Consider the following 26,685-nt stretch of genomic DNA (forward strand, 5'->3'; position numbering starts at 1 on the left):
AAGCCCAAATGGTGGTAGTTTTGATTTTGTAGGCCATATCATCATTGTCAAAACTACTTAGCTATGTCATTGTAGTGCAAAAGCAGCCATAGAGAGTATATAAAGGAGTGAACATGGCTGTGTTCCAGTAAAACTTTACTTAAAAAAAAAACAGTGGGTGGAGTGGGTTTGGACTATGAGCCTTTATTAACAGCAGCCCTAAATAAGGACTTAGGACTTAAAAAAAAAAAGTTTAATAGATAGTGTCAGGAAAGCTGGATAATATAAGAAAATGAAAAATCTGTTAATTCAATGTGAAATAATAAAGGTTTTAATTTTTTTGAAGTTGCATTTTTGGAAAATTTGCTTCATATGTTATGTTTGGCAGATACTTTCCAGCTTATGTAAGAAATGCAGCATGTCTTTGGGAGCATGAGCAGTCATACTATTAAGACCTTGTTATAATGCTTTTACATGGATCAAGTCTGTTTTAGCATCTCTGTGCATGTGTTTAAGTTAGAATTTTATGAGTAAATTTACTAAATGTGTAAGTAAATGTAAGAAGTGATGTTGCATATAAACTGCAAGTAATGAGTATAGTGTTAAAAGATAGGCCTCCTCAGGAACCACAAAAGAATATATAGTTACACTTGCTGTATTTTTTATTCATGCCTTTTTCTACAGAGTTACATATTTCAAATGCTATTTATAGATCATTTTCTAATCTAAGGTAATTTTTATAAATGCTCATGGTTGTGGCAGGAATCCTGTGGTCCAAGTTATTAGCATTGATGTGGCTTTGCATGTTTTTCCACTTAAATTCTAATCTGTGAAGGAAGATAGTTGAGGTTTCTTTTCTTTTCTTTTTTTTTTTTTTTTGAGGTTTCTTAGTAATGCTAAATCAAGATGAAAAATTTCAAAACTATTACCATACTACCGCTTGCTCATTTGATATGTGACAGAGGCGACCCCAAAGAGGGGAATGTAAATTCTGTGCATCTAATGATTACCCATTGGCATTCACCATGGGAAAGAAGGAACAATTAACAATCTTGATTTTGTGTAGCCTGATTGCCAGTTGAGATACATGTCCCATTTTCCTGAGTAAGGACAGATTGAAAATAAGGGCAGTTACATTAGAAAGTTCTTATTTTAAAAAGGTAACTCATGGCATTAGTGCCATAGAACTTAATGTTCATATATTTTTTATGACTGTTTGCTCTGGCTACTCTGGTGCTATAGTAACAGTTGTGAATGAGGATTGTAAATGAATGTTCTTATGAAACTTGTATGTTTTTAGAATTTATCCATCAAGAAAGATACTAGGTTCACAAGGACATGGTTTGATAATATACCAACAGAGTTTCAGCTGAGAATGAGTAAGATTAATTTGTGTTTTCTTTATTAGTATTCAGCAGTCACTCACAGTTTTAGTTCCACGTGTCTGGCCTTTTTTGCATCACACTATATCATCAGTTCGAAGAGCAGCTTTGGAGACTCTATTTACCTTATTATCAACACAGGACCAGGTAAGAACTAATAACTATAGTGATCTTGAAATTATATAAAATAAGGCTGTATTTGGAGTTCTATAGTATGACCCCTAAAGACTGATGATGAAATTGCTAGGCACTTGCCTCCTCTTAAGAATTACTTAATCTTGGGCGCCTGGGTGGCTCAGTTGGTTAAGTGTCTGCCTTTGGTTCAGGTTGTGATCCCAGGGTCCTGGGATCACGTCCCGTGTTGGGCAGGAGTCTGCTTTTTCCTCTGCCCTCCTCCCACTGGTTCTGTCCTTCTCTCTCATTCTCAAATAAATAAAATCTTTTTAAAAAATTATTATTTATTTGAGACAAAGAGAGTGCGCACACAGAAGCAGGGGTTAGGATCAGAGGGAGAGTGAGGAGCAGATTCCCGCTTCATAGGGAAGCTGGTGTAGGACTCAATCCCAGGACCCTGGGATCATGACCTGAGCCAAAGGCAAATGCTTAACCACTGAGCCATCCAGGCACCCAAGAATTACTTAATCTTAAGAGCATGGTATTTCCAAGGGTAGTGTGTACTTCAGGAGTCATTTTCCCTTTTTATAAGCATTTCCCCTGCTTATAAAATGTCAGATTTCTATTTTAAAAATAACAGTAGGTCAAACAGAATACTAGAATTTGGGGAAATACCATAAGGAATCCATTCTGACATGCTGTTATTTGTGGGTACTACAGTTTGAGCCAGTCATATTTAAAAAGCAGTGGTTAATTATTTATTTTTAGACAATAGATTATAGTATGGGTATATGTCTTTCCTGTTTTCACTAATCATGCATTCTCTGTGAATTAGGAATATTAAAAAAGGTGGGGAGATATTCCATGTGGACTTGCTTTAATCTGCAGCATGGTATTGTGTTGCACTTCTGTGACTTAGTATGTGTAAATTTTGTTTTGCCTTATTTTTTTAGTTTTATCTAATCACAGTCTTCTGAGGAAGAACTGTCAGGTTTGTTTTATAATCCTCAGTTGATCAGGCATGACAAAACTGTCATGGGTTTTTCTGAATTTTCACTTCATTTCAGTTTTGTGGTTTTGTCCAAATGTTTTGATGGAAGCATTCTTAAATTTACTTTGGTTATTAGCCCTCTTGAAGTTACCAGATTTCTTCACTTCATGTTGTTCTTTATTATTTTTCTAATAGACTTTACTTTTTTTTAAGATTTTATTTATTTATTTGACAGAAATCACAAGTAGGCAGAGAGGGAGACAGAGAGAGGAGGGAAGCAGGCTCCCCGCCGAGCAGAGATGTGGGGCTCGATCCTAGCAGGCTGGGATCATGACCCGAGCTGAAGGCAGAGGCTCTAACCCACTGAGCCACCCAGGCACCCCTAATAGACTTAATTTTTTTTAAAGAATTTATTTGGTTATTTGACAGAGATCACAAGTAGGCAGAGAGGCAGGCGGAGGTGGGGGGGGGGGGAGGGGGGCTCCCCTCCGGAGGGGGCGCCCGGTGGGGGGGCCCCACCCCAGGCCCCGGGGACCATGCCCTGAGCTGAAGGCAGAGGCTTTAACCCACTGAGCCACCCAAGCGCCCCTAGACTTTACTTTTTTTTTTTTTAGACTTTACTTTTAAGAGCAGTTTTAAGTTTACTGAAAAATTGAGCGAAAAGTACATGGTTCTTTTTTTTTTTTTCAAAGTACATAGTTCCTAATATGCCCCTATATGCCTGTACACACACACACAGTGTGTATTGTAGTGTAGTACATTTGTTATACTTGATGAACCAGTATTGATTCATTTAAAAAAATTATTTTGGCAGGGGAGTGCAGAGAGAGAGAAAATCTTAAGCAGGCCCCATGCCCAGCACGGAGCCTGCTGTGGAGCCTGATCTCACAAGTCTGAGATCATGACCTCAGCTGAAATCAAGAGTCACGTACTTAACGAGATGAGCCACTTAGGCACCCCAGTCTTGATCCATTATCACTTAACTAAAGTCCATAGTTTACATCAGAGGTCACTCTTTGTATTGTAGATTCTATGGGTTTTGATAAATGCCGAGTGGTATGTATCCCCCATTACAGTATCATACAAAATAGTTTCATTGCCCTAAAAAAATTCCTTTGCTCCATCTAGGGATCCCTCTTTTCTTCCTCCCAAATTCTTAACAATCACTTCTTTTTTTTGGTCTCCATAGTTTAGACTTTTCCAGCATTTCAAATAGTTGGAATCATATAATATGTAGCCTTTTGAGATTGGCTTGTTTCATTTAGCCATGTGAAATTAAGGGTTCTTTTTGTCTTTTTGTGGTCTGATGACTCATTTATTTTTATCACCAAATATTTTATTGTATGGATGTACCACCGTTCATTTACTTACCTATTGAAGGGTATCTTGGTTACTTCCTGTTTGGGGGAATTATGAATAAAGGTTTTTTTTAAGATTTTATTTTTATGAGAAAGTGTACATGCACACGAGCAGAAGAAAGGGCAGAGGGAGAGGGTGAGAAAGAAGCAGACTTTCCTCTAAGTGAGGAGCCTGATGCAGGGCTGGATCCCAGGGCCCTGGGATCATGACCTGAGCTAAAGTCAGACAATTAATCTACTAAGCCACCTAGGCGCCCATGAATAAAGTTTTAAACATTCACGTGGAGATGTTTGTATGGGCACAAGTTTCAGTGCACTTAGGTAAATACCAAAGAGCACAAGCAGTATGTTTAATTTTATAAAAAAGTGTCTTCCAGGGGCGCCTGGGTGGCTCAGTGGGTTAAAGCCTCTGCCTTTGGCTTAGGTCATGATCCCAGGGTCCTGGGATCAAGCCCCACATCGGGCTACTTGTGATCTCTATCTGTCAAATAAATAAATAAAATCTTTAAAAAAAAAGAGAGAGAGAAAGTGTCTTCCAGAATTGGCTTATCATTTTGAATTACCCTCAGCAGTGTGACTTTCAGTAGAGAGACAATCTGAAGATATAAGCTAGACAGAAATGGGAAATTTCATTAGTGATACCATTAAAAATTTTTAAGGAGAGATAAAGAAGTTAAAGGCATAGATAACTAATACAAAAGGGTATCAGAAACACAACAAACATTAAAACTCAAAAAATAAAGGATCATGCACATACCAGAATAACGAAGAAAAACACAAAAGCAGGATACATCAGTGTTTTATTTTTCAGAGTACAGGTCTTTCATTTCCTTGGTTAATTGTATTTCTAGGTATTTTATTATTATTATTATTTTTTTAAAGATTTTATTTATTTATTTGACAGACAGAGATCACAAGTAGGCAGAGAGAGAGGAGGAAGCAGGCTCCCTGCCGAGCAGAGAGCCCGATGCGGGACTCGATCCCAGGACTCTGAGATCATGACCTGAGCCGAAGGCAGCGGCTTAACCCACTGAGCCACCCAGGCGCTCAGTATTTTATTATTTTTGGTGCTGTCGTAAATGGGATTATTTTCTTAATTTCTCTTTCTTTTGCTTCATTATTGCTGTATAGAAATGCAGATTTCTGTATATTGATTTTGTATCCTGTGCCCTTACTGAATTCATTTGTCAGTTCTAGTAAGTTTTTGGTGGAGTCCTTAGAGTTTTCTCCGTATAGTATCATGTTATCTGCAAATAGTTTTATTTTTTCTTGACCTGTTTGGATGCCCTTTGATTCCTTTGATGGACTATTTGGCACATGGCTCATCACCAGCCCCCTACAATTCCTTCTACACATAGCCATTGTCCTTCCAGAATATCATCTCCCTTTTTCCTCTCTCTGTCTTTACTTCAGGGAACAGGTGCTGCAAAATAGTTCTAACTTGTTCAGCTCACTGTGATTTTTTTTTCCTTTATCTAAAGTCATTAATAAGTGAACACTTAATGGCTTTTGTTAATTCTATGATCTCAGCAACATTATTTGCTTTCTGAGAAAATAGACTAAACCATGTCTGATAGTTCTGTTACTGTATTCTTTGCCACAGCATTTCCTGATGGTTAGTCATGTTCTTAAATTTTTTATAAAGATTTTTATATATCTATTTGAGAGAGAGCGAGCTTGCACATGAGTGGGGGTAGAGGCAGACTGAGAAGCAGACTCCCCCATGAGCAAGGAGCCAGACATGGAGCTCAGTCGCAGGACCTTGAGATCATCATCTGAGCTGAAGGCAGATGGTTTTAGCCATCCAGGCACCCCTCCTGGTGGTTACTGTTGATTGCTTCATAGCTATCTGCAAACTATCTTGTAATACAAGTTCAGTCTCTTATTTGCGGTTTTGAAATCCAAAGATTTTTTTGTAAGGTAGATAAACTTACAAAACTGCTTATTTGGTGGAAAAACGTGTTCATTCTGAAGAGAGACTGTTCATAAGACTTTATCCCACTAAATGTGCCCATTCACAAATTTTGCTTCAGAAATATTAACATACTTTGTTTGGGTACTACCTCAGACCCTGTTGAGGATATTATATAACATGCAGCAAATACAACTTCATTATTCTAAAATTTAAAAAACTCTGAATTTAAAAGCATACTTGGCCCCAGAGAATTTGGATGAGAGATGATAGACCTGTGGTGATAAAAATCTGTTCTTACTTTAACTTGCCTTACTTATTCTGAGCTGCTTTCTATCACTATTGTTTCTTTAGTGGTGTAATGAAAAGATCGCATAACTAAGTAAAGAATCTGGGTTTTAACCTCAGCTCTACTGTTTGTTAAATTTATGACCTTGGTCAAGTATTTTAAACCTTCTGATGATAATCTCCATCCAGTCTTTCTCAGAGTTACATGGACTAAGTAAGAGAATATACATGAAAGTGATTTAAGATATTAATGCTATAAAAATATAAATAATAGTACATAGTAAGAACAATAATTAACACTTCTGGTTCTGGGAATTCTTTCCTAAACAGTTTGGAATTAAATATCATTCTTATGCCTCATATATAAATGAATGATATTTAATTATAGTAATAATCCAAGTTACTGTTGAGGGCTTAATTTATGCTGTGAAACCTGGTAAGCATGTAACATGGGTGCCTACTGCCATTCCTGTATTGCAGATGAGGGAACTGATGACCAAAAATTAAACTTCCACAAGTTTGTGTACCTACACAACTCATAGTAAGTTATTTGGCTCAGACTCAGGTCCAGTTCTGGCTGACTTTCAGTTTTAAATTTTACGTGGAGACAGAATGGATTAAGTATCTGTTGAATTGCTTTTTCACTTTTATATATGAAGTCATCTTAAGTACAAAGTGAAAAAAATGAACCCATCTTTAAATTACTGGTAGTTCTATTCTGGTTTCATTTTCTAACTTCTCAACCCTTTCCTCTCAATAACTGCAATGTTGAGGCTAAGCCAGGCTGTTGCTCAGTGCAGCAATACCCCTTAAAGACTGATGCCTTTATTTCCTTGAAAGTATTCTGATTATCTATAGTGATTTTTTTGTTTTATTTTGCTTTATGAAACCGGAAGATTTTATAACAAAAATGTCCTTAATCTTAAAGTTTATCCCATGGTGAGTATGTATGTAGGCATGTACATCTCTAAAATAGCCTTAAATAAAATGACAGTTAATACCATAGCATCTGTGATGTTAACATGTGAAAGTATTGGCAAACTTGGCTTCTTAGGGATCATTAAATAAGAACTTTTAGGGAAACCAAACTAATTAGGGCATAAAATCAAGGTGTAACTTTTTTTGTTAAACTGGCAGTTTGGCAATCAAAGTGAAGGACTTTACCACTTGATTTTTCCTTTCTGTATTGTCTCTTTAGCCTATGACTATGTTTGTACATAAAGAGTATATCTATGAGTCTATATGTCTATCAGTGAACTACTTTACTGGAATATCAGGATAACTAGCATTGTTACCAATAAGTGTTGTAGTTAGAACTTGACTCCTCAATCTAGAAAAATATGTTGGACATCAGTCTTTTGTTCTCTTGACTGGGTCAACTTTTCCGTTCTGCTTGTATCACAGCCAGTTTATGAGTCATTCCAAAATTTCAGTTACAATATTGACTTGTTTGAAAGGTATGCTTTAGCATGAAAATTTAGCATGAAAAAATACATATATGAGATTAAGTTGGAATCTGAGGATCTAGGATGTAAGAAATGTCTCATAAGCATATGTAGAGAGGAAAAGAAAGACCAAAAGAACATATTTAACTAAGATTGGCGTTAGAGAACATTAACATAATTAGGTATTGGCCAGATTTTGCAAAGACATTAAAAGCCAAGAGCAAAGGTTAAATATTTAGCTAACTTTTAGTAAATATTGGTTGGGTAAATGAATAGAACAGGCATTATAAATTATGTAAACACAGAGCTTGGTTCATTTTTGTGTGTGGGTTTTTTTTTCTTCTTCTTCTTTTGGCATTGGGCCAAAATGGGATTTCAGACCAAATTAATGAAAGAACTCCGTGTGATTCATCACTTTATGGTATCTTTTTTCCAAATCTCCTCCCTTGCAACCCCAAATCATTTGATATGGAGATAAGAAATGATGATGAATTTGCCTACAGGCAGGAATCAGCTGTTCATGTGAGTGATGATCAGACTGCTGCTTTTTTCCACATCTGACCCTTTTGTTGGAAGGTAAAAGATGGGGTATAGGAAAAGGGTACTGGTAAAAGCTTACTCTGTCAATTTTGCAAATTAGGGATTTATTACCAACTACAGTTGTGAGAGATTACACATATTACTAACTACTGTCTGACATGGACCATTTCCTATAAGAAATTACGGATTTATTCAACTAATATTTTAGTGCCTACTAGGTGCTTACAATTCTTTGGATACTGATCAGTGAAAAATAAGGTCTCTGCCCTCTGTAGAGCTTAAAACAGGAAACTAAACACGATAGGAGAAAAATAGACAACTAGACAAGCTCTAGTAACATAAAGAGGTAAGTACCTGGTAGGGGAAGTAGAGGATGCTGTTGGATCCTATCTAGTGAGGTGAGTGAAGGTTAGGGAAGGTACCCTTCCTACTAAAAGTGAAGATTAAGCTAAGATCTGAAGAATGAGGAGAATTCTCATAGTAGCAGGTGAAGAACAGGGTCAGGAAGGAGCAGGATGTGAAATTCTGGAAGCAAGAGAGTGCATGATGGCACTAAAGAGAAAGTGAAAGGAAATTGGCTGGAGGGTAGTGTGAAGGAGTATAGATGGCTGGAAGTTTCACTTTGATTGTCTATAACAGTGAACGGTCTGATAGTCCTTTATTTCCGTTTTCATCAACTCTATTCTGAGTTCCAGGAAGGCCGAATACAGCAAGGAACATCATTCTTAATAAAACAATTGGGAAAAAACTACCCCATCTGTGCCATACTCCATAACCATCAGTCATTTTCTTCAGTAATTCCCACAAATGCCCCTCTCCCTCATCTGATGCTCCTTACAAAAATGTTGGGGAATACATTTAGTACTAACATGAAGTGCTAGTAATTACTCTGTTAATTATTTAACACAGACCAAAAATTTTTTTTTTCAAAAGCCTTGTAAAGCTTAAATTCACTTATGGCTTGAGTAATAGTGTTCCTGATTATAGTTAAACTTGGTCAAGTATACACACTGTGGTAGGAATTTTTCTGTATTTTAGTTTACACTGTGCTAGAATAATGCTAAATTATCATCAGCACTTTGTAGATATTCCCTAAGATTAGGGGGGATATTTTTGATAAGTATAGTCCTACTTAGTAGCATATAAAAGGCTGTTAACTACTTTTGAAAAAGTTCCAAAGAGAGGAATTTCAAGGAGGACAATTTTTAAAGGACTGATAAATAGTAATACACTCTTCACTGTAACCTGTTCCTTCCCCCACCAATCTAATTAAATAAACCTACAAATAAAAAGCAACAGCATTAGATCTCCTTCCTCAATAATTGTCTCCTGGAAGACAGGTGCAAAATTAGTGAAAATAAGTGGGTCGACTTTCAGATTTGCAAGATACAGATTGGCCCTGGATGGTCCAGATTATACCTTGCAGTATTTTAAGATAATACTAATAGTGAGCTAAAGCTCTATTACTTTTTGCAATGATATTGAAAAGGAGATGCTTGCACGTTGTTCAGGTGAAGTGAATTTGGCCTTCAGATGTTTTCCCAGTCTTGTCTTGTATTTTCTACTAAGTGGACTCCATGCTGTGCTACTAGAGAATCTGCATTTTAAAAATACTAGTTCTTATGATACTTAATTTCTCCAGACCATTGGAATAACATATGATACGGTTGCTCCAAAATCTTGTAAAAATTTATCACCCAGTCGAACCCTTTTGATAAAGCTATACCTACCATCTTTTTTGGTAACACTTGTATTATTTGACTTGTAGCTCTTCAAATAAGCTAACACCTAAGAATTCTATACTATAGATTTGATGCTATTTTTATTTTCAGAACTCTTCATCTTGGCTTATACCTATTCTGCCTGATATGCTGCGACACATTTTTCAGTTTTGTGTTTTAGAAAGCAGCCAGGAAATTCTGGACCTCATTCACAAGGTACACAGTGAATATATCGGTATTCTTTTCCCCAGTAACTTAGTAGATTTTTAAATTTTTTCATAATTGCTGTACTGTTGTTGCTCAGAGATTTTAAAAAATTGGAAATCAACACATTTGAAAAGTGTGGAGATCTATGAGACAAGGAAATAGGATTCTTATGGAGTAAAATAGTTAAGTCTACTAGGCAAGTGTTTAAGCACTTTTTTCTGATAGCCTCAATACAGAAAATAAAATGAAAAAAAAAACTTTTTTTGTATCACTTATTTTGCTGTTTATCTGTATGGTTATTGATTCTGCAAGTATCTTTTGGGATTCATTGGTAATATATATAGAATCTGATTTTTGTGGTTTAGATTTATTTTTTCCCCTTAGCAAGATTGGTTGTATGTGTTAGAATCTTTAAAGAAGAGTAATTTGATATATTTAATAATGTTTATGGAGGGAGATGGTTGTTGTCACTGAGGCAGCTCATCTTTAATAGCCTTGGATTAACAGTGGTGTTATTTCTGTTTATTTTTAGTTACATTTATGTTTGGCATCAAGAAAGATACCTTATTAAGATCACAAATCAACAACTTTAAGTTGTTCTCTTTATTTATACTAGGATCTTACCACCTCTAACTTTAGCAGAGGTTATGTATTAGGAACTGTTATATCTTGAAGTGTGTGTGTGCGTGTATGTTTTTTTTTTTTAACATTTATTTATTTGAGAGAGAGAGAAAGTATGAGTTGGGGGAGGGGAAGAGGGAGAGGACGACTCCCCGCTGAGCAGGGAGCCTAGCCTAGGGCTGGATCCCAGGACTGCAAGATCATGACCTGAGCCGAAACCAGATTCTTAACCGACAGAGCCACTCAGGTGCCCCCAAAGCATGTGTGTTGAATATAAGGCTGCATTAGTATCAAGCTTTATGATATATGCAGAGGATTTTAATGACTAGAATTTTGACAACTTTTATTGTTATGGGTATCTTATATTTTAAAATTAAGATTTTCACAAAATATTGAAGGAAATTCTTTCTATTCCTCTCTTTAAAACTTCCTTTTGTGTTTTTTAGTATACAGACCTATCAAGCAATATTTTAAAATGAGCCTTTATACTGACTTCTAAAATTCATCTATGTACTTTCCTTTTTCTTTTTTTTTTGCAATTCAGTGTTCCTAAAAATAAGTATTAGGTCTTATTAACCCTCACTCGGAAAATGTCACTTTTCATGTTTCTCTTTCACTCTGTAGGTTTGGATGGAACTGTTGAGCAAAGCTTCAGTTCAGTATGTGGTAGCAGCTGCCTGTCCATGGATGGGAGCTTGGCTTTGCTTAATGATGCAGCCTTCTCATTTACCTATTGATTTAAATATGTTGCTAGAAGTAAAAGCCAGAGCCAAGGTAAGTGTAGAGGACATAATGTATTTATATGTTCAGCTCTAATTAATACGGTAACCATGTAAGAAATTTGTATCTTTATTTTATTTTAATTAATGTACAGAGAAATTATTTTATGAGGAACTTTACAAATACATAATAATTTTAATGTGTTAAAATTTTGTGAAAAGAACTATATTTTATTGGGAGAACAAATGAGAGTATTTTTGTATACAGAGGAGAATCGCCTATTAAATTTGATTATTAATTTTTACTTACTCTTTTCCCCCTCTTTCCCTCTAGGAAAAAACAGGTGGTAAGGTTCGCCAAGGCCAAAGCCAAACGAAAGAAGTCCTTCAGGAATACATTGCAGGTGCAGACACCATCATGGAAGACCCCTCCACTAGGGATTTTGTGGTTATGCGGGCCAGAATGATGGCAGCCAAGTGAGTATGCAAAAATTCAGAAGCTTTTTAACCAGAATCTTCTTCTGATGTGTTTATCAGTACTTCCTCCAGGACACTGGTTACAGAGTAAGAAGAAGTGTAAGAAAACAGTTTTCATTTTCTTAAAAGTTTGAAATGAGATTTCTGTCTTCTTATGAAGATAATATAGGAGTTAGGTCTTTTTTGGGAAAAGTTATAGCTTCAATAAGGGAAACTTTAAGTAATTTCTGTAGTAACTTCTTTTTTCTCCCTCATAGATTGTTAGGAGCACTTTGTTGCTGTATTTGTGATCCAGGTGTAAATGTGGTAACCCAAGAAATTAAACCAGCTGAATCCCTTGGCCAGTTGCTGCTCTTCCATTTGAACTCCAAATCTGCCTTACAGAGAATTAGCGTTGCTTTGGTAATCTGTGAATGGGCTGCTTTACAAAAGGTAAGATTTTGCCCCAAAGTAATGAAGACAAGTTAAACCAGTTTCCTTTAGCTGTTAGGATTATTTTCATTGTATTTTACAAACAGAAAAAATTTTTCTCTGTATAAAAATGCAACAGTTACAGAAAAGTATTCTAAATTATAATGTGAAACATAGTCTCTCTTCTACTTGCTTTTAACCTTAGACTTTTTTCTTATGACCCCTAATTTGGTACCTGAGACTACTATGACCATACGTAATGGATGTTTGCTCTTGAAACTACAGTCTGTTAAGAAATTTCCCTCCTAAAAACACATGTTTAGTGTGGAAACAACAACTCTAAAATTTTAGAGTAGTTTGGTCATTCATTCCTTTATATCTCATATGTTCCTGAAAACTATAAAAGGTAAGAGGCTTTGAATAATAGAGATCCATTTGTTTTGAGTAGTAGCAAGGGCAGAATTTTGGGTCACAGGAAGAATAAAACCTCCACATTTAAATGAAAATCTTCATGTGTTCAAATAAGCCATTTCCTACAGCCTCTTTACACCTTTAACTTCTAATAAGATGTGTGATTTTGTGTAAGACTGACTTCTGTAAATCAAAGAAACTTCCTGCTGGCTTTGTTTATTCCATTAACTGGAATTCTGGAAATTTAACTGTCTGCACTTGCTGTGAGAGTTTCTTGTTACTGCCTCTTAGCAGTTTGTCAAAGCTATAAGCTATGTCTAAAAGTAATTGAGCCATGCTTTGTTGCAACTGAGACCCCAGCTTTGCCTCTGGAAGGAAGCAAGGCTCATCTGTTTTTAGGCAGGACTCGGTGTGCTGGAGAGGCAGTGATGCTGTGTTTTTGTGCCTCTCAGACTCAGCAGCAAGTGTTGACAGTTCGGTTTCTGGACCCTCACAGAGCTTCTCTGGACTTACTCTGTGAAGCCCAGGCTGATCACCCAGATCCCACAGAACCCCTCTTGGCTCACCACTGAGGCCATTCCCCCTCTGGTTGGGGCAGGCAACAACCAGAGAGAGTGGGAAGGGTTAGTTAAATTTGGGGGCAGGTAAGTAGCTTTTAAATTATATATCCATTTCTACAGTATGGCATGTGAAGCTATGGGTTCAGCTGTTAAGAAATCTAATAATAAGTTTTCAAATAACATTTTTAATGCATGCTAAGTGTTCTTTTCTGACTGATTTCTTTTTACAGTTATAGATTTTTTAAAATATGTGCTATATGTATATAAACTTCATGTAAATTCAGAGTAAAGTAGGAGTAATTAGGTGCAAAATGTAATGGAATTGTAACAGTTCCATGTGCATGTTCTGGAGTCATTCATATTAAAATTTTAGAGTAGTTTGGGTGTGATACCTTTTCTCTGTGCAACTAACGATGTTGTTCTGGGAGGTAACAACACAGATTCAGAATGAATAGGAATTTAGAACGTTGTAGTTTGCAAGTGAAGATGTATATATCTCTAGAGTTATGTTTATATATTTGCCCTGAATGTTTTTTGTCTGTTACATTTTAGGAGTGTAAAGCTGTTACCCTAGCTGTGCAGCCACGTTTACTTGATATCCTTTCAGAACATTTGTATTACGATGAAATTGCCGTTCCATTCACGCGAATGCAGAATGAGTGTAAACAGCTTATTTCATCATTAGCTGATGCACATATTGAAGTTGGTAATAGAGTAAACAACAGTGTTTTTACAATAGATCAAGCTAATGACCTGGTGAGTAAAAAAAAATGACATTCTTAATTTTAGATTGAGCATGAAATAAAGATTAGAAATTTGTCATGTGAGCTAACCGCAGAAACACTAATTGGTTGAATCTGTCTGTGGCCTAATAGCCTGCCATCCATACTTTGTAGAAAAGTTATTTCATTGTATTGACTTTTTTTGAACTTTGGGGATGGGGAAGGAATTTTCTTTAAATCTCTGATTCTGACAAACCAGCATATCTCTATCAGAGAAAGCTGTTCCATTTTTGGGTCATTTCTCCGTTTTGCTTAAAACTGGTGGAGTAGAGGGGTGCCTAAGTGCCTCAGTCGGTTAAGGGTCCAACTCTTGGTTTCGGCTCAGGTCATGATCTCAGGGTCCTGAGGTCAGAGCTGCATCAGGCTCTGCACTCAGCATGTAGACTGCTTGACTCTTTCCCTCTCCCTCCTCCTCTGTCCACCCTCTGCTTGTGCATGGGCTCTTTCTCTCTCAAATAAATAAAAACCTTAAAAAACAAAACAAACTGTAGTAGTATAGAAAAGACTGCTTCTGTGTAAGTTCCTGAGTGATTCTCCTCACTTCTCTCAACTTAAAATAAAAATACTCCCAACGTAAAGAAAAGGTAAGAAGAGAATTACACAGTGAACATTCATATACTCACCAACTAGATTGCATAGTTAACATTTTAGTAAATTTGCTTTATCACATATATATGCAGCTATTTACTTACCAGCCATCAGTCCACCTTATTTATTTGATGCATTTCTAAGTAAGTTGCAGATATTGGTATACTTCAGCATGTATATATATCATTAACTAAAATTCAGTATTTGCATTTTGCTTTATTGTGAGGTGAAGTTTATTTACTATGAAGTACACAAATCTTAAACTATTTGATGAATTTCAACAAATGGGTATACCTATGAAACCCAAACCCCTATCAAGTTACAGATACACACACTTCAATTCCTGCCTATCGTGCTCTCAAGTTCTGATTTTTCCTCCACCATAGATTAGTTTTGCTGATTCTAGAATTTCATATAATTGGAATCCTACACTCTGTGCTGTTTGGTATAAGGGTTTTTTTCAGCATTATTATTATTATTTTTTAAGATTTTATTTATCCATTTGACAGAGAGAGATCACAAGCAGACAGAGAGGCAGGCAGAGAGGGAGATAGAGGGAAACAGGCTCCCTGCTGAGCAGAGAGCCCGATGCGGGCCTCGATCCCAGGACCCCGAGATCATGACCTGAGCCGAAGGCAGCAGCTTAACCCACTGAGCCACCCAGGCGCCCACAGCATGATGTTTTTAAAATTCATCCATGTTGTTATGTGTATTGGTGATTCATTATTTTTTTATTGCCTTTTCTTATCTCTAAATTGTGAAGGTATTCACTACATTTTCTTCTGAAGTTTTGCAGTATTAGCTTTTATATTTAGATTTGTCATCCATATTGAATTAATGTTTATAATGTGAAGTGCATGTTGAATTTTTAATTCATTTTTTATTTTAATTTATTTATTTTTTAAGATTTTATTTATTTATTTATTTGACAGACAGAGAGAGATCACAAGTAGGCAGAGAGGCAGGCAGAGAGAGGAAGGGAAGCAGGGTTCCCGCTGAGCAGAGAGCCCGATGCAGGGCTCGATCCCAGGACCCCGGGATCATGACCTGAGCCAAAGGCAGAGGCTTTAACCCACTGAGTCACCCAGCTGCCCCTTTAATTTATTTTTTAAAGGTTTTATTTATTTGAGAGGGAGAGAGAGACAGAAGGAGCAGGGGGTGGGCAGAGGGAGAGGGAGAAGCAGACTCCCTAGTGAGCAGAGAGCGCGACATTAGGCTCAATCCCAGGACTCCGAAATCATGACTGGAGTGGAAGGCTGATGATTAACTGATTGAGCTACCCTGGCAGGCCTCCTCCTGCCCCGCCTTTTTAAAAGATTTTATTTGAGACAGAGTGTGAGAGAGAGTGAGTGAGCCTGAGTGGGGGGAGGAGCAGAGGGAGAAGCAGGCTCCCTGCTGAGGCTGCAGGGAAGTGGGGGGCCACCCTGGTTGCTGAGGGTAGGCAGTCTGTCCTAGGACATTGCTAGGATCACGACCTGAGCCAAAGGCAGACATTTAACTGACTGAACCACCCTGGCACCCCTGCTTTTTAGTTTTGATATAGTCCCACTTGGTTTTTGGTGTTTTTTGTGGGGGGGGTTTTTGTTTGCTTGCTTGCTTTTGTATGGAAATGTTTTCTTTTTAAAGCTGTCAGGGGCACCTGGGTGTCTCCGTTGATTAAGTGTCCAGGTCTTGATTTCAGCTAAGGTCATGATCTCGGGGTCATGGGATCCAGCCCCATTTTGGTCTCTGTGCTCAGCACGAGTCTGCTTCTCCCTCTCCTCCTGCCCCTCCCCCTACTCGAGCACAGGCTAGTTCTCTCTCTCTTTAAAATTAAGAAAAGGGGCGCCTGGGTGGCTCAGTGGGTTAAGCCGCTGCCTTCGGCTTGGGTCATGATCTCAGGGTCCTGGGATCAAGTCCTGCATCGGGCTCTCTGCTCAGCAGGGAGCCTGCTTCCTCCTCTCTCTCTCTGCCCGCCTCTCTGCCTACTTGTGATCTCTGTCTGTCAAATAAATAAATAAAATCTTTTAAAAAAAAATTTAAAAAAATAAAATTAAAAAAAAAATTAAATATATAAATTAAAGCAAATCTATCAGATGACCCGTTCTTCAAGCTTTTCACTTTTCACTCTTATTCAAACCTTACTCTTTAGTGAAACTACTGTTTCATCAGCTTAATTAGTCCATGGTTTTGACCTGGCACATCAGAATCTCAGAAAGAAAGTATTGAGGGAAGGGCTATTTATTTTACTTTAAAGTTTTTATTTTATGCCTGCATACAAGAGTACATACTATAAGATTCCATTTATATGATGTTCTACAAAGGCAAAATTAACCTATAGAGATAGAAATTGGGAAACTGGTTGGTTTTTTTGTTTTTGTTTTTTAAGATTTTATTTGTTTGGGGCGCCTGGGTGGCTCAGTGGGTTGCGCCACTGCCTTCAGCTCGGGTCATGATCCCGGCGTCCTGGGATCGAGTCCTGAGTTGGGCTCTCTGCTCAGTGGGGGGCCTGCTTCCCTTCCTCTCTGTCTCTCTGCCTACTTGTGATCTCTCTGTCAAATGAACAAATAAAATCTTTAAGATTTTATTTGTTCATTTGACAGAGAGATCACAAGTAGGCAGAGAGACAGAGAGGAGGAAGCGGGCTCCCCGCCGAGCAGAGAGCTCAATGGGGGATTCCATCCCAGGACCCCGAGATCATGACCTGAGCCGAAGACAGAGGCTTAACCCACTGAGCCACTCAGGCTCCCCATTGGCATCTGGGAAACTGGTTGGTTCTTAATCAGATGGGGAAAGGTGTTGACTAAAAAGAGGCAGGACTTTCTGGGGAATTAAAATGTTCTGTATTTTGATGAGAGAGGTAGTTACGTGGGTGTATCAACAAACTTTACACTTTTGTTTTCTGTAAATTATGTGCAGATCATTCTATATAAATTATATCTGACCTAAAAGTACTGGTAAATAAAAATACTAGTCTTGGCTTACTTAAAAAAAGTTTTTGTTTTAATTTCAGTTAGTTAACACAGTGTTAACATTAGTTTTGGGTTTACAATGTAGTGATTCAGCTTTTTTTTTTTTTGTAAAGATTTTATTTGCAAGACGATGAGAGAGGGAATACAGGCAGGGGCTGTAGGAGAGGGAGTAAACTTCTCCTGCCAAGCAGGGAGCCTGATGCAGGGCTTAATCCTAGGACCCTGGGATCATGACCTGAGCCAAAGGCAGATGCTTAGCAACTGAGCCACCCAGGCACCCCATGATTCAGCAGTTCTGTACATCACCTGGTGTTCATCACAAGTGAACTCCTTAATCCCCATCACTTATTTCACCCACCTCCCTGCCCAGGAAGGGCAGTTTTATATTATTTCTTTTTTTTTTTTTTTTTCCGGAAGGACAATTTTAAAATGTTAGTCTTAGTCTTGGCTTAGAGCCACTACTTCATTAATCTTTTCATTGACTCCCTATTTTTCTCTTATCTGTCAAAAGCAAGCATTTCCCTAAGATGTTTTTTTGTCACCATTCTCAAAATTTAGTTCTTACCCTTGTACTATGCTATCTTTCTCTTGATCTTTTGAAGTTCTTCTGTTAGGGATTTTTAGTTGGATAGCTCACTGTCACTTCAGCTTAGCATAACTAAAACTGAAATTTTTTTTTTAAGATTTTACTTATTTATTTGACAGAGAAACAGCAATAGAGGGAACACAAGCAGGGGGCGTGGGAAAAGGACGAGCAGGCTTCCTGCAGGGAGCCCGATGTGGGGCTCCATCCCAGTATCCTGGGATCATGACCTGAGCCAAAGGCAGATACTTAATGACTGAGCCACCCAGGTGCCCCAGAACTGGATTTTTTTTTTTTTTAAAGATTTTATTTATTTTTTTGCCAGAGAGAGAGTGCGAGTGAGCACAGGCAGGCTGAGTGGCAGCAGAGGCAGAGGGAGAAGCAGGCTCCCCGCCAAGCAAGGAGCCCGATGTGGGACTCCATCCTAGGACACTAGGATCATGACCCGAGCCAAAGGCAGCTGCTTAACCAACTGAGCCACCCAGGCGTCCCGTGGAATTTTTTTTAACAGTAAAATGCCTTTTCCAGTTGCAAATCTTGCTACCATTTCCTTTCAGAAAGCCTCATATGTTTATCTTTTCTCTGATTTCATTGCCACAACCTGAGGACCTTAGTACTTTTATGACTAGGTCCTGAGTCATCTCTAAAGCTCCCCGTGATCTCTGGTCCATTTCATCTCCCCTGTTTTGCTAGGCTTGTAAAGTCCTTTAGTTCCACTCTGAAGGCATCCCTCTTCTACTTAAAAACATTATTTTTGTTTTCCTTGATTTTTTAGTTTTTTCTTTCTTTTCATACCTTCTCTAAATTCCTCATCTCTTTTCATTATTTCTCAAACTTTCGCCCTTTTAGCATAGTTCACATTTTTCTTACAGAAGTCTACCATGCTCACTCACCTCTTGTACCTCACTCGTTCTCAGTTCTGAGTCTGAGCTCCTGTTTTATTTGTCAGGAATTCCCTGCCCTCAACCCTCTCTGTGTTTATCCTAGATTCATCTCTTTAACATTCTTCCGTCTGCACCCTATACTCAGGCCATGATTAGCTGTTCTCAGTTCCCTAGACAGTGCCTCACTTTGCACTCACCACCTCACCCTCTTTGCCAAGATGTCCTTACAACTCTGGACTTAACCCATCCGTTAAGAACCATATCACAAGAGGCCACCTGAGTGGCTCACTTGGTTGAGCATCCAAGTCTCGGTTTCTGCTCAAGTTTGGGCTTGAGCTACTTTTCCCTCTCCTTCTGACCTCTCCCCCTGCTTGCGCTTGCACCCTCTCTCCCTCTCAAATAAATAATTAAAATCTTCAAGAAAAATAAAAATCACAAGTGCTGACTTCATCTTGCAAGCCTCCACTAATCTTACCCTCTGAAAAAAGTTAAGCAACACATGTGTCCCACAGTAACTTGCATTTATCTCAGTTATATGTTGCATTCTCTTTACTTATACATCTTTCTCCTTTATTAGTCTCTGCATTTTTTGAGTGTGTGAAGACATTGGGTCTTACTCATCTTTTAGTATTTTTCAGTAGATACTTGTTGAATGAGTGAATGAATTAATGAATATGGGGTTATTGGAAAGCTTTTCCATAGCTTAGAATCATTGAAAATTGACAGAATCTTAGTATATTTAGGACAGCATTTTCTTTTTTTCTTTTTTAATTTTTTTATTTTTTTAAGATTTTATTTATTTATTTGACAGAGAGAGATCACAAGTAGACGGAGAGGCAGGCAGAGAGAGAGATAGAGGGAAGCAGGCTCCCTGCTGAGCAGAGAGCCCGATGGGGGACTCGATCCCAGGACCCTGAGATCATGACCTGAGCCACTCAGGCACCCAAGCATTTTCAAACTTTAAGCAGTGAAATCTTGTTTCCAATAAATCTTAGGCAGAACGCAAATAAATAAAATGAAGTAGAAAGTATAAGCTATATTGATTGTGTTTCTTTGTAGTGAGCAAATGGACTAGGTCAAAGCAGATATAGCTCAACTTAAAGAGTTTTGTATTTTATAAGCATAAAAGGAGCTCTTGATGGTGTGCCTGTTTTGTTTTTCATAATAAGAGGACAGTATTATCAGTCTTGTTCATAATAAAATTATTTGTAAGTCTGAAAAATTAATTCTCCATTAAAATTTATAAATTAAAAAAATAAATTAAAATTTTTTTAAAAACTAAAAATTTAATTTAAAAAATTAGAATAAATTAAATTTAAAATTTTAATTCTCCATTAAAAAAATTCTTTAATGTTACAGGCTTCTCTAATATTTATCAGACTGGATCTATTTATAGAGCCTCTGTAAGATTACAGTTACCTATCAAACAAGAAGACTATTTTTGTTATGTAAGCCGTTACACAGTCTTTAGATGTTAATTTAAAAAACATGCTCACACAAAAACTTGTACATGAATCTTCATAGAATCATCATTCAGTATAGTAGCTAAGGGGTGGAAATGTTTTTCAACTAATGAATGGATAAATACAATATAGTGTGGGATATTATTTGGCAAGCAAAGGGAAAGAAATACCACATTCAGGATGCCTGGCTGGCTCAGTTGGTTTAGCATCTGCCTTTGCCTCTGGTCATGATCCCAGGATCCTGGGATAGAGTCCCATGTTGGGCTCCTTGCTCAACAGGGAGCCTGCTTCCTCGCTGGACACTCCCCCTGCATGTGCACTCACTCTCTCTCACTCTGACAAATAAAATCTTAAAAAAAAAAAAAAACTATAAAAAGGGAAATCTCACATTCATCTCTACAACACTGATGAACCTTGAAAGCATACTAAGTGAAAGGAACCAGTCACAAGAGATTCACACACTGTATTAGTCCATTCATATGAAATGTCCAGAATAGGCAAATCTATAAATTATAGATAGAAAATATATAAGTGGTTGCATAGGGCTGGAAAGAAATGAGGAATGGTTGCTAATCACGTATGAATTTTATATTGGGGATGATGAAAATGTTCTAAAATTGTGATGTGCAACTCTGTGTAGAATAAAAATCGTTGGAAAAAAATCGTTGAATTATACACGTTAAGTGGGTGTATTGTATGTTAAGTATATCTCAAATTTTTAAAGATGTATTGAACAGTCATTTAATGTGGCTTGTAAAGTAGTCTGATATCACAAGGTTATAGCTTTAGGCAACTCTTGGTGAGTAAAACATTCATGACTGTTGCACTAGTTTCTTTCCCTTTTTTTATGTATTCCCCCAAGCCCCCGGCATTTTCACGAGAAGGGAGGTCAAAGAAAGAATGAAAATAATGCAGTTAATACTTAGCCACTTACCGATAGCTGGCCCAAAAGTTTTTTATTTTTATTTTTTTATTTTTTAAGATTTTATTTATTTATTTGACAGAGATCACAAGTAGGCAGAGAGGCAGGCAGAGAGAGAGGGGGAAGCCGGCTCCCTGCTGAGCAGAGAGCCAGATGTGGGGCTCTATCCCAGGACTCTGAGATCATGACCTGAGCCGAATCACCCAGGCGCCCCTGGCCCAAAAGTTTTTAAATTGAGAAGAGTATTTTTCCGTGAAAGGAAGTTGGTGAGATTTGGTATTTCTTTTTTTTTTTTTTTTTTTTAAAGATTTTATTTATTTATTTGACAGAGAGAGATCACAAGTAGGCAGAGAGGCAGGCAGAGAGAGAGAGAAGGAAGCAAGCTCCCTGCTGAGCAGAGAGCCTGATGCGGGACTTGATCCCAGGACCCTGAGATCATGACCTGAGCTGAAGGCAGAGGCTTAACCCACTGAGCCACCCAGGCGCCCCAGATTTGCTATTTCTTAATTTAGTTTATATTTGCTGATAGATTTCTCATTTCACCAAACTACTGTGTTGGCATTCTGTGTAATTTTCTATTAAACTTATTAGATATATTTAAAGGATAGGTAATTTTGTTAATTTCCGTAGAGAGAGAGAGAGCGCGAAAAAGAGAGAGAGTGTGTGTGTGTAGTTGACACACCAGTGTTACATTAGTTTCAGGTATATGACGTAGTATAGGCTATGTAGTCAGTGGTATTGTGGTGGTGGTACATGAACACTTATAGAATATGGTGTTATTGTTAAGTCAGATTAAAGTTTAAACTTGGGAGATTTTATTTTATTTTTTATTTTTTTAAGATTCTATTTATTTATTGGACAGAGAGAGATCACAAGTAGGCAGAGAGGCAGGCAAATATAGAGGGGGAAGCAGGTTCCCCGCTGAGCAGAGAGCCTGATGTGGGACTCAGTCCCAGGACCCTGAGATCATGACCTGAGCCAAAGGCAGAAGTTTAACCCACTGAGCCACCCAGGAGTCCCTAAACTTGGGAGATTTTAGACATTTAGTTTACTGAATACCAAAATAATACTGGATATTGTGGAACTTAAAATTGAAACAAAGCTTTATGTTGCCCTTTAGTTTACAGACTATTTAGGATTGATGTCATTAATGATTTTTAATTTCTCTTTTTTTAATAGGTCACTGCTGTTTTTAATGAAGTCACATCATCTTTTGATTTAAATCCTCAAGTGTTACAGCAGTTAGATAGTAAACGACAGCAGGTCCACATGACAGTTACAGAGACCAACCAGGAGTGGCAAGTGCTGCAGTTGAGAGTGCATACTTTTGCTGCATGTGCAGTTGTGAGTTTGCAGCAGCTTCCAGAGAAATTAAATCCTGTCATAAAGCCATTAATGGAGACAATTAAAAAAGAAGAGAATACACTAGTACAAAACTATGCAGCTCAGTGCATAGCAAAACTACTTCAGCAGTGTACAACAAGGACACCCTGCCCCAATTCAAAAATTATTAAAAACCTTTGTAGCTCACTTTGTGTGGACCCATATCTAACTCCTTGTGTCACATGTCCAGTACCGACACAAAGTGGCCAGGACAATTCTAAAGGTATATATCTAAACCTACATTTGGGGTAGAGAACCATTTAAATTTGTTTTCATTTACTGTAGGTATCATTTAAGCACAAATCCAGTTTATGTTGGAGTTTTTTCCCATTTTGCATTTCCTGGTAATCAAGTAACAACCCTCTAAACTCAAACCACTCCTAGAAGACCTAAAAGACTTGATATTTCTTATGACTGAAATCTGTGAGATAGGTTTAACCCTACCCTCTCTTTCCAGACCATTATTATAAGAGTTTACTGTTTATGGGACTAGAAAACTTAATTGTATCAAATGTTGAATAAAAATTTCTTCATATAAAACTCTGTTTCTCTAATTTAGTGCATGTCTTATAAGTGAACTCTGTTACCTTTAGCAAATAATGTGTAGCCATTCTGGGGGGAAGATGTGTAGCCATTCTGATTTCATCTGGAAAACAAGAATTGCTCTCTGCAGGCTAGTATCAAGGACCAGTGTTTTTTTACATGCCTTAATCCTATGTGATTTATTTTTTGTTTGTTTATAAGATTTTGGAAAAGCAAATTACTCAAAATGTAATAGATTTACAAGTTTGGTGCAGTGTAGGTCATAACAAAATGTGAACAAACTGGAAGAGAGGGTGGCATTTTGAATATCCTCATCTTAAAACTATAATAGGGTAACAATCTTCCTCCCTTCCCCCCTCCAACCCCTAGTATTATTTGAGCCAGTAATATTTTGCACAGTGGCCAATGTTTCTGAATTTATGGTGACTGTGGACATTTCTTTAGAACTTGCTTGCAGTGTTTTTTGTTTCTTTTTATGCCTAGAAGCAGTCATTTATTTTTTAAAAATTAACATACTTTAACTGAAGGCTCAAAATAATTTTTGCATGTCATATTTCTTATTAACATGATTTTATAATTTTATATTAAGTATGGTCCTATGCAAATATCAAAACATTTAATGTTGTAAATTATTGACTGTTTTATTATTATCTCATTGACTAAAGAAAATGTCATCTGCTTATAAAAATTGAGGTTTAAAGACATAGTTTTAAAAATATGTTTTATCTCTTTCAGAGCAGGAAGCATTTGGTCACCTCTATTATGCTTAAAAAGTTATTTAATTTTTTTTCCTTTTAGGATCCAACTCTGAAAAAGATGGGATGCACCATACAGTCACCAAACACAGAGGTATAATTACACTCTACAGGCACCAGAAAGCTGCTTTTGCTATCACAAGTAGGCGAGGTCCTACCCCCAAAGCAGTAAAAGCTCAAATAGCAGATCTTCCTACAGGAAGTAGTGGAAATATCCTTGTTGAACTTGATGAGGTAAATAGTTGTTTTGGGTTTTTCTGATGACTATACTTTTTAAACAGATATGCTATAGGTTGAGAGCTAAATTGTCATATGAGCATTCATTATTATATTTTTAAGTGATAGAACTGGAATTAACCTTTTGTAGTAATTCCACAACATGATCCAGAAAGACTGCAAACTTCTAGTGCCAGATAATTATCACCTGCTTGACTTTTGGTCAGCCTGCAATTTATTAAATGTGTGATATGAGGGATCTAAATTTATTTTTCCATATGAATAGCTAGTTATTCCACTGATGAATCCTTTCCTGCATGGTTTATAATGGCACCTCTGTTATATATCATGTTTTATATATGTGAGTATCTATTGGGCTTTCTTTTCTGTTTCATTGGTGTAGTTGTTTACAGCACAGTCTTCTTTAAGGACAATTAAAAAGTGGTTTTTGAAATGTTTATAGTCACAGTATTAATGGTAGAATGATGCTCTAGGTATCTCCTTTGGTTGGCATGATCCCGGGATCCTGGGATTGAGTCCCACATCGGGCTCCTCCTGCTTTGTGAAGAGCCTGCTTCTCCCTCTACTTCTGCCTGCTACTCCCCTTCTTGTGCTCTCTCTGTGTCAAATAAAATCTTTAACAAAAACAAACAAAAAACTTAGTTCCGCAATAAACTACCAGTGCTAAAAGACATGTGTCTAATATATTTCTGTAAAATATATTTTAGGTTTCTTTTTAATTTTTTTTTAAAGATTTTATTTATTTTTCAGAGAGAGAGGTCATAAGTAGGCAGAGAGGCAGGCAGAGAGAGAGAGCCCAACGCAGGCCTCAATCCTAAGAACCTGAGATCATGGCTTGAGCTGAAAGCAGAGGCTTAACCCACTGAGCCATCCAGGCGCCCTAGGTTTCTTTTTTAAATAAGAAATCTTAGGGCACCTGGGTGGCTCAGTGGATTAAGCCGCTGCCTTCGGCTCGGGTCATGATCTCAGGGTCCTGGGATCGAGTTTCGCGTCGGGCTCTCTGCTCGGCGGGGAGCTTGCTTCCCTCTCTCTCTCTCTCTGGCTGCCTCTCTGTCTACTTGTGATTTCTCTCTGTCAAATAAATAAATCTTTAAAAAAATAAAAAATAAAAAATAAAAAAAATAAAAATAAAAATAAATAAGAAATCTTACCTTCTTACCTGTGTTTCTTTCAAAATATTCTGTATATATCTTTTTCACTGATTCTAATCTTACCATAATAATTTTAATTAAAAAATTTACTGTGATTTTGGTATTTATATCTCTATGGTTTATATAGTTCTTCCTTAAAAAATAATTGTAAAAATATATGCATCTTTCTGGGGGGATAGTTTTTTTGTATTAGGATGAAATTATTGCCAAGTAAGAGCATATTAATCTTATTATTAGATTCAACAGATGCTTTTATTATATCCTTTAAGTGAATATAAATATAAGGACAGTTTATTTTATCTCCTTCTCCTTGGCTGGTAAGTTTTCTTTGGGGCAGGGAGCAAGGGAAAAAATTGTCACTTAGGACTGTCTCCAGAAACTGCATATTCTTCTTCTCCTTATTTTTCAGCTCCAAAGGAGTATTTTACTTTGGATGGGAAAATCTAGTTTGGGGTTTTATGCAAATGTAAATTTAATTATTGAAAGACATTTGTAGTGATAAATACGTTTATAATTGCTTAATTGGTGAATGGTAACACCATGAGTTCTTAGATGATGACTTTTAAATTCTCTTAATAAAATTTCAAACCCATTATGCTTTTTTTTTTTTTCAAACTCTCTTATCAGCTAATATTTCATTTTAGGCCCAGAAGCCGTACCTGGTACAGCGAAGAGGAGCTGAATTTGCCTTGACAACCATAGTGAAGCATTTTGGTGGTGAAATGGCAGTGAAGTTGCCTCATCTCTGGGATGCTATGGTTGGTCCATTGAGGAATACAATCGACATAAGTAATTTTGGTGTGTACATATTTCTGTGTTGGACTTTAAAATATTATTTGCAAGGTGATACACACTTAAATCAATATATCTTAATAGATGGAAAGTCCCTCTTGGAAAAGGGAGATGGTCCTGCCCAAGAACTGGTGAATTCTCTGCAAGTTTTTGAAACAGCAGCAGCTTCAATGGATTCTGAACTTCATCCCTTGGTAACTAACTAATGCAAGTGTAATTTTCTTCTAATAAAACAAGTGGTTTTATTAAAAAGTCTTAAGGCTTAAAATGTGTAACTTTGATGTCATCCCTAGCAATTGCATTGTCTTTTACGTGGTATAACTAGATTCCTTCTTTATTGACAGCACATTTCTTGTGGGCTTTGAGGCAGAGTTTGGTGCATGAATGTTAGAAAACTTACTCTGGGAGCTTAGAATATGGAGCAGTGGGGACAGGGCTCTGATACAGAAGTCTGGTATAAACAAAAAGTTACAGCCCTATTAATTTATGCCATATTTAGTAATATAGCTCCAAGA

General features: G+C 37.2%; 1 protein-coding gene across 1 annotated transcript in view; it reads left to right on the forward strand.

Annotated features, from left to right (window-relative positions):
* Positions 1–26,685, forward strand: part of BTAF1 (B-TFIID TATA-box binding protein associated factor 1) — a 98,465-nt gene that overhangs the window by 43,178 nt on the left and 28,602 nt on the right. The window contains exons 14-23 of the mRNA XM_059398128.1: positions 1,388–1,508; positions 9,842–9,946; positions 11,183–11,332; positions 11,612–11,754; positions 12,012–12,186; positions 13,689–13,892; positions 22,489–22,915; positions 24,034–24,224; positions 26,023–26,176; positions 26,255–26,364. Coding sequence (XP_059254111.1) covers positions 1,388–1,508; positions 9,842–9,946; positions 11,183–11,332; positions 11,612–11,754; positions 12,012–12,186; positions 13,689–13,892; positions 22,489–22,915; positions 24,034–24,224; positions 26,023–26,176; positions 26,255–26,364 — 1,780 coding nt within the window. The remainder of the gene's footprint in view (positions 1–1,387; positions 1,509–9,841; positions 9,947–11,182; positions 11,333–11,611; positions 11,755–12,011; positions 12,187–13,688; positions 13,893–22,488; positions 22,916–24,033; positions 24,225–26,022; positions 26,177–26,254; positions 26,365–26,685) is intronic.

This window comes from Mustela nigripes, chromosome 4, assembly GCF_022355385.1.
Source record: "Mustela nigripes isolate SB6536 chromosome 4, MUSNIG.SB6536, whole genome shotgun sequence".
NCBI classification, from domain to species: domain Eukaryota; kingdom Metazoa; phylum Chordata; class Mammalia; order Carnivora; family Mustelidae; genus Mustela; species Mustela nigripes.